The 14,045-nt window shown below is 46.7% G+C and overlaps 1 protein-coding gene across 1 annotated transcript; it reads left to right on the top strand.

Annotated features, from left to right (window-relative positions):
- Positions 1 to 4,376: 4,376 nt before the first annotated feature.
- LOC144274031 (olfactory receptor 14A16-like) lies at positions 4,377 to 5,333 on the top strand. Its single transcript, XM_077832738.1, has one exon. It carries the CDS (start codon positions 4,377 to 4,379, stop codon positions 5,331 to 5,333), a length of 957 nt encoding a protein of 318 aa, XP_077688864.1.
- The last annotated feature ends 8,712 nt before the right edge of the window (positions 5,334 to 14,045 follow it).

Raw genomic sequence — 14,045 nt, 5'->3', positions numbered from 1 at the left:
TCTTCCAACAGTGGCCAATGCCAGGTGCTTCAGAGGGAATGAACAGAACAGTTAATCAAGTGATCCATCCTCTGTCGCCCATTCCCAGCTTCTGGCAAACAGAGGCTAGGGACACCATCCCTGCCTATCCTGGCTAATATCTATTGATGGACCTGTCCTTCATGAACTTGTCTAGTTCTTTTTTGAACCCTGTTATAGTCTTGGCCTTCACAACATCCTCAGGCAGAGTTCCACAGGTTGACTGTGGTGTGTGTGAAGAAATACTTCCTTTTGTTTGTTTTAAACCTGCTGCTTATTAATTTCATTTGGTGACCCCTAGTTCTTGTGTTATGTGAAGGAGTAAATAACACTTCCTTATTTACTTTATTCACAACAGTCATGATTCTATCACATCCCCCCTTAATCGTTTTTTTTTCCAAGCTGAAAAGTCCCAGTCTTATTAATCTCTCCTCATACGGAAGCTGTTCCTAATAATTTTTGTTGCCCTTTTCTGTACCTTTTCCAATTCCAATATATCTTTTTTGAGATGGGGCCACCACGTCTGCACACAGTATTCAAGGTGTTAATTGGAGAGTGAGTTCAGAGCCAGTAGTCTCAAGTAGGTCTGCAATTCATCCAGTCATTAGTTCCTCTCAGTTTAACAGTTCAAAGAAGCAGAAGGAAACTCTTTCTTTGAGGAGCTGTACATTGGGAACCCCTCAGTCAAATGACCCCAAATCTGAATCACTAATGCCCCCTAGATCCCCAAGAGGCACACCAAATTTCAAAGCAATCCAAGTAACCATTCACATTTTAAAACGTGCACACTGTAAGGAGTGAACTTTTTCTTAAATGCCATTCTCAGTTTGGGTCCCCCGACATTTTAGTTAGTTCCATGCACTACTCTGGGTAAAACTCGACAGATTTAGACCATTTTGACACGCATCACATCAATAGTTTGATTTCTCGCTCTGAGCAAAAAAGAAAAAAAAATCACTCTGGAAACGTTTTTATCTCTGCAACCCCTAGCTCAGAGGTCCCCAGATTTGGGCCACTAACTCTGCCTTGCAGCTTCCTGAGGCACATCATATTTCAAAGGAATTAGACTGAATATATTGATGTTAGAGGACTTAGAAAAGTTGACCTTTGAACGGAACACATGATGCAACCTTAATTATAGTGGTGCTGGGATGTTCCTTTACTGGCTGGGTACAGATCTCACAGATTTCTATCTGTTAACCACAATCTTGGATTATTCTATGAGCATTATAATAGGATTGTGCTGCTAAGCAACAAGAATCTCAGATAAAGGAACAAACATAAAACTAGACATGACAGTGCAGATATTCAGTTTATATCCACTGGAAAAGCACCATAGCACCATGACAATATCTACCAGCTGGGCATCTGGCTTAATTGAATTTCATGGGGCTGATTTACAAAAGCTGGGGATCTGGCCCCATTTACACCACTGGAGCCATAGCTGATTTACACTAGCAGGGATCTGGCCCTTCATATTTGTTCAGGCTCTCTGACACATCTACAACCAGCGTGAACAAAATATTTTTAAAATGTCATGCAGCATTGCACCTGAATCCTAATGAGCCCTTTAGTTTAGTATTGTCTGTAATAAGCTCCTCTGGTGGCTACATCCCAAAAGCTTTTTTCCCAAGAAAAAATTCTCTGCTCCCCCAGCGGTAATTATGTGGAGTTAGTGAAGGAACAGTCTGTTCCAGATCAGCTGGGCTTCTGGTGCCACTGGGCTCTTAGTCATTGTATGTCACAAGTTTGTGCTACAAATCAATGTATTTGCAATCCCTTTGGGACACCCTTTGTGCCTCAGCCCTTCCATGTTTTTAGCTAAATGTTCTTCCAGGGATGCTGCTATCTTGTGCTATCCTGGGTGGATGCTGTTCCCCTCTGCAGAATTAGGCTCAGCTAAGGCAGGTTGTCAGCATAGTTTGTTCCTGAGGTGAGATCAGAGCTGGGCTCATAGCCCTGGAGACCAGATTCAGCTATTTAGCCCTGGAGCAGGTGCATCATGGACTGTGATCGTGTCTGAATCCTGCACAAGTCGGGATCAGCTCTAGAGCTGGGAGGGGCTCTTTAGTCCCTCATCCCATTTAGTCCCTCACCGCTCAGCCAAGCTTGTCCAAGGAGGGGAGCGCCCATCTGAGAATTGGATCCCTATCTGCTAGGAACTGCAGAGACCCAGCAATACAGGAAATCCAGCAAAGGGACACAAAAGGCTGCTGGATAATACAGTGATGTGTACCAGATAGATAGATAGATTAGATTAGATAGATAGAGAGCAATGATTCCTAGCATTGGAGACTGAAATGCTTTGCAATTTGGGAAAAAATCCACAAAGACCAACACAGTAAGTTTGCTCTTTTAATTAAATATGTTGGGATATTAATATATAGGGCAAATTTAAGAACATAAATATGAATTACAAATAGAACTCTGTAAAATGTTTGCTGTCAATTCAAACATCTAGAGTCTGTCAGAATTTTTTTTAATCAGAAAAATGAGTTTTCAAAAAAGTCCCAAAAATCCCCAAATTTTCAAGTTTTGGTAACCAATAAAAAATAATTTTCTGCTAAAAATGGCAGCAAATTGAAAATGTTCAGCCTAAACTCACCCCCCCCCCCAAAAATGGGTTTTCAGTTTTCCTATATAAGGATAGCTGAGACTTTCTATGAAAATTTGATTACCATGACTTGAGGACTGCAGTAACTCAGCCAGAGGTTAGGGGTCTATTACAGAAGTGGGTGGGTAAGGTTCTGTGGCCTGCAGGAGGTCAGACTAGATGATTATGATAGTCCCTTCTGACCTTAAAGTCTATGAGTCTATGATTAATTCAAAACCCAATTAATTAAAAACCCCAATTTTCCTTTAAAAACAATTTAAGCAGAAAATTGGAAACTTACAGTTAAGAAAGAGTGGGGAACACTAATATTGTCCAATAATACCATAATTTCAAAGCCATTCATTCTATTGCATCCATTTTCATTTCAGTTTCAAACGGAAGCTGCAGGATGGTAAAACTGAGTAAGCAGCAAAACGGATAGACCCCAGAATATGTTTAATATAGACTAGCACCTTTACGCCAAGAGTCAGAGTTGAACCAACTAGCCAAAGCCTGTCTATCCTGACAGAGCAGATAGATGGATATGGAGGGGTCAATAGGACTAAAACACAGAGTTCCTGATTTAGCACCATATCCAGTGTACAACACTGCTGTCAGCTGAACACAAACACTGTAAATAATAAGACACAGCCAATCCCTGAAAGAGTTCACAGTCCTAGTAGATAAGGCAGACAATAGGTGGGAAGGGAAACAGAGGCACACAGAGAGGAAAACACCTCGTATAAAGGGCACAGAGAAGGTCAGTGGCAGAACCAAGAATACAGCCCAAGTCTCCTGAGTACCATTGAACCACTCAGCCGGTCAGAGAGAGAAACGATACAACACAGCAGTAACTGAGTGATGCTATTAGTCTATTATCATCCAGAGATGGGAATGCAGCTGGGATTTGGTGCCATAAATCAGTGTGTAATCAGGTGGCAGGCATCTCTGGGTGGTATTGGGCAGGACTCATTACAGACAAGCTGCCACTTAGGATGCCGGAGGAGTCCACTGTATTTCCCTGGCAAGTGGAAATCAGGCTGTGCTAGCATTTTAGTATTTTAAGCTACACCTATAGTGTGAGCAGGGGTGTGAGTCCTCTGCTTATGTATCCATACCTGTGCTAGCTCTTATCAAGTATAAACAACAGTATGGCTGCAGCAGCACGGGTAGTGGCAGCAGAGGCATGGGTGAGCCATGCCGAGTACATACCCCTGGTTTTAGGCGGGTTTGCACTAGGTTCAGTCGTGCTCCAGAGACTACACTGCTATTTATATTCACGCTCGCTCACAGAGAGCTGGTGTGAGTGTGTGTACATGAGCAGGGGAATCACACCCTGGCTCATAGTGTAGACCTAGCAATAGTTTCATGCCCAAATTGTGAGGATAGTGTTTATAGCACTAGGACAACCCTCCTGTGCAGAACGGGTGGATTGGTGTGGTACTTTGCTCCTTCTTTCATACTGCATCTTTATCAAGCCATATCTTGGGCAGAAGGTGTAAACTGACGCAGCTCCATTGACTTTAAGGGAGTTATGCAAATTTACCCTAGTGTGATAATGCACTGGTCTAGTGGTCTGATTGTTGGGGTCAAGGAGCGCTCACCTCTCCTAGTGAACTGAAGTAATAAGTGCTGTGCACCTTTGACATTCACACCATGAGATATTACAGAGAGAGAATCAGGGTCATTCCCTCTGTCGCTCTAATCCTGGCCATTGCCCTTCTCCTTCCCTCCACAGGCAGGACATCATGTACTGAGAAGGAAAATGTCCAACCAAACCACTGTGACTGAGTTCCTTCTCCTGGGATTCTCTGATGTTCAGGAGTTGCAGATTTTGCACTTTGTGGTATTTCTAGTGATTTATCTGGCAGCCCTGGTGGGGAATCTTCTTATCTTCATGGCCATAGCCTTTGACCACCACCTTCACACCCCCATGTACTTCTTCCTGATGAATCTGTCCATCCTGGACCTTGGCTCCATCTCTGTCACCATCCCCAAATCCTTGGCCAATTACATGTTGAATACCAGGTCAATTTCTTATGCTGGGTGTGTTGCTCAAGTCTTTCTCTTCATCTTCTTCACTGAGGCTGACTTTGCTTTCCTCACCGTAATGGCATATGATCGATATGTTGCCATCTGCAAACCACTGCACTATGAGACTGTGATGAACAGGAGAGCTTGTGTCCAAATGGCAGCCAGTGCCTGGATCAGTGGGATTCTCTACTCTGTGCTACACACCGGGAACACATTTGCATTGACCTTCTGTGGAGCCAACATGGTGGATCAGTTCTTCTGTGAAATCTCCCAGCTACTCAAACTCGCCTGCTCCGACTCATATCTCACTGAAGTTGGGGTTATTGCATTTAATGTATGTTTAACTTTAAGCTTCTTTGTTTTAATAATTGTGTCATATGTTCAGGTCTTCACCACAGTGCTGAGAATCCCCTCTGAGCAAGTCTGGCATAAAGCCTTCTCCACCTGCCTCCCTCACCTCATTGTGGTCTCCTTGTTTGTTTGCACTGGCGCCTTTGCTTACCTGAAACCCACCTCCAGCTCAATATCAGGGCTGGATCTCTTCGTGGCTGTTCTCTATTCCGTGGTGCCTCCCATGATGAATCCCATAATCTACAGCATGAGGAACAAAGAGATCAAAGGTGCCCTGAAGAAACTGACTGGGTGGTCATTATCCACCAAGAATAAAATTTCCAGATTTCTCCCATGATGATGGCTTCATTCTGTGTGTCTTTACAGGTATAATCAACTGATGGCATTATTGCCTCCGTGGGATTTTGATGTGCTATGTGTTTATGCAAAATGCTGGGGTTCACAGTGGTAATAACCCAGACTGAGTTCACTGAAGTCAGTGTCATTACTCTAGATTTACACCAAGGCAAATTAGATTAGGATCTATATATCTATCATAAATACATGTCAAAAAAAAAAAAGCAAGCCTTTGTTAACACAGAGTTACGATTGCCTTGTGGTATCTCGTGCCCTTCCAGAATGTCAGGTTCAGCATAACTCAAACTTTGGAAAGCCAAGAAATACAGGGTTAAAATGCATGCCCGTGCAACCTTCATTCTGCCCCCCTGGAGCTGGCAAGACCACTGGGAATTATCTGCATTCACTCCAGCTTCACTCCCTGTGTTAGATGTAACCGTATCAAATGGTGGAGGCAGTAGGTGATGCAGGTTGGCAGAGGTGTATTTGTGATATAAGAAGATCAGAGGATTAGTTTGAGGAGCATCGGAGAGCTGTGATTGTGATAAGAGGAGATCTGGGTCTGAGCCCCGCCCAGTATGGGTGATCAAAATAAGGATGTGCACATGTACCTAGAGATTCCAGTCTGCATGATTTCAATACAGAATTGTGAAGGTGGTGACAGTAGCAGGGCACTGGGGGCTTCTTGCCATGGATATAGTTGGTAGTGAGCTGGGATATGAGAGCAGTCTGTGGATTTAATGAAGTATAAGTTTAGGTGGTATCCTGTATGCGTGTGTGAAGAGGTTGTAAAAGGGTAGAAAGTGGTTGGTAAATTTTCCAAGTGTAGTATTCTATGGAGGGTGCAGGCTCAGTGTTTGAGCAGAGGGCAAGTACTCACATTCTGCCTTTTCACTGTATGTGTTTTATGGATGTTGTGGGGCATCACTCAAAGGGGGCAGATTTATGGTTGTAAGGGCATTTAACTTAAGTCTCGTGGCACCTTAAAGACTAACAGATTTATTTGGGTATAAGCTTTTGTGGGTAAAAAACCCATTTCTACCCACGAAAGCTTATGCCCAGATAAATCTGTTAGTCTTTAAGGTACCACCAAACTCCTCATTGTTTTTGTGGATACAGACTAACACGGCTACCCCCTCATACCTAACTTAAGTCTGTATTTCCTGGTTTTAAGAAGCTTGAATTTTGCTGAACTCTGAATTCTGGAAAGGCACAAGCTGTCACTGGGAAACCTTAACGCTGTGTTAACAAATTTGTTTGCCATTTATTTTCCTAATTTTTTTAACTGTTGGTAGGAGTTAGTGATCGTTGTGGCATTTGTAGGTAGCAATGGGTAGGGATGACAAGTGGACCAAAAAGGTCTTTTAAGAACCATCACAATTTTCTGGACAGGAGCTGTACTGGGTACCCTGCTTGGCCAGTCTGGGTTCCTCTCACCTCTGACCCCGCAGAGACTCTCGGTAAGTGCAGTACAAAGCTGGACACAACCATCTACAGCATAGGAGGCTCAGTGAAGTGTCCTATTCATCTCAATGAGCTCTTCTCAGATGAGTGAGAACACCTCAAGGAGATGAATACAGCCTGAAACAATCCCTCTGAGAGGTGTAGGGTCAGACGCCAGAAGATGGGCTGGGCCCCCAGATATTGGCCCGCACACAGGAGGGGAATATAGGGCTGTCAGGTCCCCCTGCCCCTATTTTCTCCCTCTCCCCCATCATTTACCCTCCTGTCCGCCTTCCCAGTGTCACACCTCACCTCTCTCACGCCACCTAGCCCCCAGCCCTCCCCAACCCACCCCATTTATCCCCCTTCCTATAATTACCCTTCCTGTCACTGGCCCCCAAATCCTTCTCCCGCTGTTCCCAACAATTCTTCAACCCCGAATCATCCTCCTCTCCCTGCAGGCTTTTGCATATGTAATTCATTTTCCTTTCAAAAGTAGTTTCAGCACCTTCTGGCTGGTCTGCTGTGCTCAGGTGACATTTCCCCAAAATTAAAGATCCTTGGACAGAGGCTGACATTGTCTATTCTGGGTTTCACATTTTAGCTACAGGTTAGATTTGAACTCACAGTGCCCATGTGGTACCAAGGTTCGTGGGCCAGAACATTCCCCCTTCAGCAATTTAGGTCATGTGAGCCAGAGGTAGCTTTGACACAGCTCATCCTCTCTCCTTGCACACACACAGTGTAATCCGTTGGGTGTAACACCAAACACTTCAAAGGCTGATGCACCTCAGTGGAGAGCTAATAACACTGTAATTTGATTTTCCCCACACTGCTGGTGGGTGGCCTGCACTCTGCTGGGGTAACCCTTGAGCGTTGGAGACCCTGGTGTGAGACTCTGAGCCCTGGTTTGGTCTCTAACTGTGTGAAAAAAATCAGCACCGACATACCCCAATTTTAAGAAGAATGAGAAGTAAACTCCACTGGCGTCAATGTGGTTGATTCCCCCTCACTCACTCCAAGGTAAATCCAGGTTGTTACGGTGGAGTATGTCTGGTCTGAGGAAGAGGAGACTGAGGCCCTTTGACTCCAGCCCTCACCACATGTTCCACCTACTGAAACCTCTTACTCTAGTCCCTGAGCGTCTTGCTCCCCCTGCCTCACACAGCCCAGACCCCCAAACGAACACCCAAAACCCCTAATACCTTCTCTCCCCTGTCACAACCCTCCACCCCACAGGCCCTCTCAGCCCCTGTTCTTTGAGATTACCCATCCCACGGCCCAGAGCCAATTCCCCACCCAGAGTTCCTGACTCAGGTTCTTCAGAGATCTGTTTCACCCCTCTCCCCACCAGTCCCCTCCTCTGCTCAGCCCCACAACCCTGACATGCTCCCCAGCTTCATGGAACAGCCCCCAACCCCTGCTCCATTTTGTCTCACCTCCAAACACCAGTCCATCCTCTCCTTCTTCTCTCCATTGGCAAGACCTGACAACCATTTCCTTCTCCCCCGCACTCATCCTTCCTATGCCTGACCCAGCTCTGCTCTTCTGAAGAGTGCCTCCAAGGTAGCTGCTGCCCAATGCTGACCAGCACACAACTAGCCTGGGGAACTCACTGCCACAAGGTATTGCTGAGACAAAGAGCTCAGCAGGGTGAGACATTGGCATGGGTCACAAGTTACATCAGATCAGAGGATGAATTAAACTGTCATGGAGCAGGTCTCCAGCCAAACACTCACTCAGAGGGAACCTCTCTGATGTGGAGGTCAATGTAGAATTGTCCATTTGGGGGGCCCCTACCCCTCTCTCTGCAGCAGCTGGTGCTGGTCCCTCCAGGAGTCACTGCTCTGAGCAGGGCTGTTCCCAGGAGCCTGTGGAAAGAGGCACTTTTAATCTCCATAAAGCTCTGTTGACTCTTAGGGCTAGATTCAGACACTTCAGGGCCATGCATGGGGTTCTGCCCCCGTGACCCTGTACCCCACGTGGAGTGGCAGTGGTGGGGGCCCCTCAAAGAGAGGCTGGGACAGTGGCATGGGACCCCTGCTCCCCCCCAGAAGAGGCAGCATGTGACCCTCCCCTTGGGATCAGCAAGGTGCCCACAGAAAAGCAGGGGGTAGTAGTGGTCCCCCCAGTCCTTATCTCCCTAGTCAGGGTGTATCTGATTGGGAGAGGGGGATCAGGACTGCTGTGCTCTTCCCCCAACCCCCCCGCACACAGAGCTCCCTGTTGGGATGGAGTTGGTGGGGTCCTCCAGACCAATGAGCTGGGAGATAAACCCCCATGGAGATGCCTGGGGCAGTTACCCTCTCCCAGAACAATTGTCTCAGGCTCTCTGCAGACGCAGGCAGATGCTACTGCACTGGCTACACTAAGAGCACCTCCCCACCACCACCTCAAGCTACCGTTCTAGGCTGCAGGTGTTTGCCATCTGGCTCTGGCCCCTGTCAGACCTAGGGTGCTGGACTCTGGAAATTCCTACATTCCTGTGGAAAACAGGCACATTCTGTTTGAAGAAAATGTGACAAATATTTGCCCAGATCTATGAAAATTCATTAAAAGCGCAAACAAAACTGAATTTTGGATCAGCTCTAAATGAATTCATTACTGACCTGGGCACAAAAAGTGGGAGTGTGCTAATAAAGTTTGCAGATGATACAAAGCTGGGAGGTATTGCTAATTTAGAGAAGGACAGGGATACCCTACAGGAGGATCTGGATGACCTTGTAAACTGGAGTAATAGGAATAGGATGAAATTTAATAGTGAGAAGTGTAAGGTCATGCATTTAGGGATTAATAACAAGAATTTTAGTTATAAGCTAGGGACGCATCAACTAGAAGTAACGGAGGAGGAAAAGGACCTTGGAGTATTGGTTGATCATAGGATGACTATGAGCTGCCAATGTGATATGGCTGTGAAAAAAGCTAATGTCGTCTTGGGATGCATCAGGAGAGGTATTTCCAGTAGGGATAAGGAGGTTTTAGTACCGTTATATAAGGCACTGGTGAGACCTCACCTGGAGTACTGTGTGCAGTTCTGGTCTCCCATGTTTAAGAAGGATGAATTCAAACTGGAACAGGTACAGAGAAGGGCTACTAGGATGATCCGAGGAATGGAAAACTTGTCTTATGAAAGGAGACTCAGGGAGCTTGGCTTGTTTAGCCTAACTAAAAGAAGGCTGAGGGGAGATATGATTGCTCTCTATAAATATATCAGAGGGATAAATACCAGAGAGGGAGAGGAATTATTTAAACTCAGTACCAATGTGGACACAAGAACAAATGGATATAAACTGGCCACTAGGAAATTTAGATTAGAAATTAGACGAAGGTTTCTAACCATCAGAGGAGTGAAGTTTTGGAATAGCCTTCCGAGGGAAGTAGTGGGGGCAAAAGATCTATCTTGCTTTAAGATTAAACTCGATAAGTTTATGGAGGAGATGGTATGATGGGATAACATGGTTTTGGTAATTAAATATTCATGGTAAATAGGCCCAATGGCCTGTGATGGGTTTTAGATGGGGTAAGATCCAAGTTACCTGGGAAAGAATTTTCTGTAGTATCTGGCTGATGAATCTTGCCCATATGCTCAGGGTTTAGCTGATCGCCATATTTGGGGTCGGGAAGGAATTTTCCTCCAGGGCAGATTGGAAGAGGCCCTGGAGGTTTTTCGCCTTCCTCTGTAGCATGGGGCACGGGTCACTTGCTGGAGGATTCTCTGCTCCTTGAGGTCTTTAAACTACAATTTGAGGACTTCAATAGCACAGATATAGGTGTGAGGTTTTTTTTGTAGGAGTGGTGGGTGAAATTCTGTGGCCTGCGTTGTGCAGGAGGTCAGACTAGATGATCATAATGGTCCCTTCTGACCTAAATATCTATGAATCTATGAATGATGCATTATTAATTATTCATCCAGTCTCAGTTATTATCCTCCAGGTGGGGAAACTGAGGCACATAGAGTTGAGGTAATTTAGTTGCATAGCCAGGCTTAGATCACAGAAGCTCAAGGTGTCTTGACCTTCTCTGTCTAGCTCCTGATGCCTGGCTGTACTTGTTATCATCTGATGCTGGGATTCTCAAAGAAGTCTAAGGGACTGTAGTGGGGCAGTTACCCTGCTACTGAGGGAAAAGGGTTAAAGGCTGATTGGGGAAGTGGCCACAGCTGTGGCCACACCCAATCAGGCCACACCTGGCCCTGATATAAGGGCTAGGGGAGGAGCTAGGTCAGGTTCACTGCAACTCTGAAGTGAGAAGGGCCTAGCTGCCTGAGAGCAGGGCCTGGGCCCGGGCTGAGGCCTGGCTAAAGGCCAGGGGAGGTACTGGGGCTGCAGGGAAAGGCAGCAGGTCCAACCCACTTGCCAATGATGTGTGGCCATTACAGACTGCAGTCTGCCCTCAAGAAAGGGGGGCTAGATGATGACTGGCAGTAGCCACTGAGGCAAGGTGGGCATAGGGGGAGGGGGTTCCCTTGGGAGGGGAGACTCAGAGTGTGGGGACTGCTGTAGGGTAGAACCCCAAGGTAAAGGGCACCGGGGTCCGGGAGGGACATGGAGCCTGTGGCAGGTGAGATGCTGGCCAACAGAAAGTGCTCTGAGGGCTGGAAAAGAGCTAATTCCCAGGTGACCAGTAGGAGGTGCTATGCCAGTGAGGGCTCAACCTGTTGCATGGACTTAGTCCTCCAAGATGTACATGCCTTAATCCCCTAGGCTCCTTTGCAAGTCTCAGCCTTCATATATCTGAAATTCAAGAGAAGCCCAGGCCATGGAAGTTGCCAAGGTAGACACAAGGCCAGGATTATCAAGGGACTTGGGCATCTAAAGAAGCTGATAGGTGCGTAGTGGAATTTACAACATTACCTAACCAGGGTATTCTCCTAACTCCCATTGACTGGTGTGATGGGGTGTACCAGGCCTGGAGGGCCTGCTGAAGGCTTTGTGGCCCTACCACATCCTGCCCCAGGAAAAAGCAGAGGCAGTGAGTCCTCCAGGCTGCCTAGAGTGGCTGCAGGGAGCAGCCAATCGGAGCCAAGTAGGCTCCTATAAAAAGGAGCTGCTGGACAGAGCAGAGTCAGTTGCTGGCTGGAGCCAGAGGAGTGAAAATGGTGCTCCTGGCTGGTTGCAGCTGTTCTAGGGGAGTGAGAAGGAGCAGTTGCTGGGACAGGTGAGAAGGAGCCCCTGGCTGGCTGCTGGGACTGAGTTCGAGTTCAGCCTGAGCTAAGGGTGAAGGAAAGCTGGGTGTGGGCTGTGGGGAAGTGGCCTAGGGAACAGAAGTGAATAGTTAAAGGGATACAGCAGGCAGCTGCTCTCTGTAGGGTCCCTGGGTTGGGACCTGATGTTGTGGGTGGGACTGGGTTCTCCCCACCATCTACTCGGGAAGTGGCTCCCTCCCTGAAGAAGGGAGTTGACACAGGCCCAGAGAGGGGCCAAGAAACAGGTCCAGGGAAGGTTCAGCAATTATTGAACTTTGGTATCCCCTGGAAGGGGACTGAACTGATAGTAGAGAGCTGGGATCAGAGAGGGTGAAGAGTCTCCAAGGAGGAAGCCCTGGGGGCATGGCTCCACACCAGGGCCAAGACTGGTTAAAGACTGAGCCCAGGGAGAACTGCAGGAAACGAATGAGTGAGAACTGAGCCCGGGGAGGGCTACAGAGATGTTCCAGTGGAGGGGTACTCTGATAGGCCCCTGTCATAAATATAAAGGGAAGGGTAACCACCTTTCTGTATACAGTGCTATAAAATCCCTCGTGGCCAGAGGCAAAGTCGTTTTACCTGTCAAGAGTTAAGAAGCTCAGGTAACCTGGCAGACACCTGACCCAAAATGACCAATGAGGCGACAAGACACTTTAAAATATGGATGGGGGCGGGGGAAAGGCTTTTCTTGGTCTGTGTGATACCTTTGCTGGGAACAGATCAAGGATACAAGCCTTCCAACTCCTGTAAAGCTAGTAGTAAGTAATCTAGCTAGAAAATGCATTAGGTTTTCTTTGTTTTGGCTTGTGAAATTTGCTGTGCTGGAGGAAATGTGTATTCCTGTTTTTGTGTCTTTTTGTAACTTAAGGTTTTGCCTAGAGGAATTCTCTGTTTTGAATCTGACTGCCTGTAAGATTATTTTCCATTCTGATCTTACAGAGTTGTTCTCTTATCTTTTTTGTTCTAATAAAGTTCTGTTTCTTAAGAATCTGATTGGGTTTTTTGGGTCTTAAAAATTCAAGGCTGGTTTGTGCTCATCTTGTTTATTCTCAAGCCTCCCCAGGAAAGGGGGTGTAAGGGCTTGAGGGGATATTTTGGGGCAATAGGAACTCCAACTGGTCCTTTCCCTGATTGTTTGTTAAATCACTTGGTGATGCCAGCGTTTACCTAATCCAAGGGCAAAAACTTTGTACCTTGGGGAAGTTTTAACCTAAGCTGGTAGAAATAAGTTTAGGGGGTCTTTCATGCAGGTCCCCACATCCGTACTCTAGAGTTTAGAGTGGGGAAGGAACCCTGATAGCCCCTGTTGGACTAAATAAGGACCTGAGCTCAGGGTGGGCTCCAGGAGGTGAGACAGACACCAACCGAGGGATACTGTGATAGGCCCCTATTGGACTAATTAAGAACTGTGTACTGTGGAAGGGGCCCGTTTTGCTGGTGGTTCATGTAGACTGTGTGACGTGGCCAGAGGCCTGAGTCCCTGAAAACCTACCGCAGTTGGAGAGAGTGGGCAGGTACACCCACTCTGCCAGCAGGAGGGGCTCACGAGAGGTGAGTGGCCACACCATTACAAATGGCAATAGGACTTAGCTGTAGGTCTTGCTGGAGCCCTAGGCATAACTAACAGTGTGAACCAAAGCCTGTGAACTAGAGTTGGCCTGGCCTTGGCAAAATAACACACTAGGTATTGGCTAATCAAGTAAGCACATTCCTGACTGGAGAGGATGGTACAAGAACACCCAGAGTTCTCAAGTAACCATGTGAACACATTCCTAAGAGATGATACAAGAACACACTGACCCCTTGTAAGATAAGGATGTTTTGTTCGAACTAGCAGGGAAAAGGATAAGGGTGGTGGCTAACATCTGGAGTGTCAGTTAACATGTGTGTGTATTCTCTCCGTATACCAGTCCTGCAGACAGCTGGCTCAGCAGACCTCAATAGTACTGCCCAGAAAGACCACAGACTCTCTTCACCGGTGAAGGCGTTCAGCCAGGTTTATTGTCAACGAAACAAAGTACTAGTGACCCATAGATTCTACAGGTTCACTAACATATATGCCCATTGCAATGGACCAGCTCAGTC

This window comes from Eretmochelys imbricata, chromosome 14, assembly GCF_965152235.1.
Source record: "Eretmochelys imbricata isolate rEreImb1 chromosome 14, rEreImb1.hap1, whole genome shotgun sequence".
Taxonomy (NCBI): domain Eukaryota; kingdom Metazoa; phylum Chordata; order Testudines; family Cheloniidae; genus Eretmochelys; species Eretmochelys imbricata.
The sequence above is the reverse complement of the archived record's forward strand: the minus strand, read 5'-3'. Positions and strand labels throughout refer to the sequence as shown.

What these genes read in the sequence shown, in the direction of transcription:
- LOC144274031 (XM_077832738.1), top strand. Translation starts at nt 4,377, where the DNA reads ATGTCCAACCAAACCACTGTGACTGAGTTCCTTCTCCTGGGATTCTCT.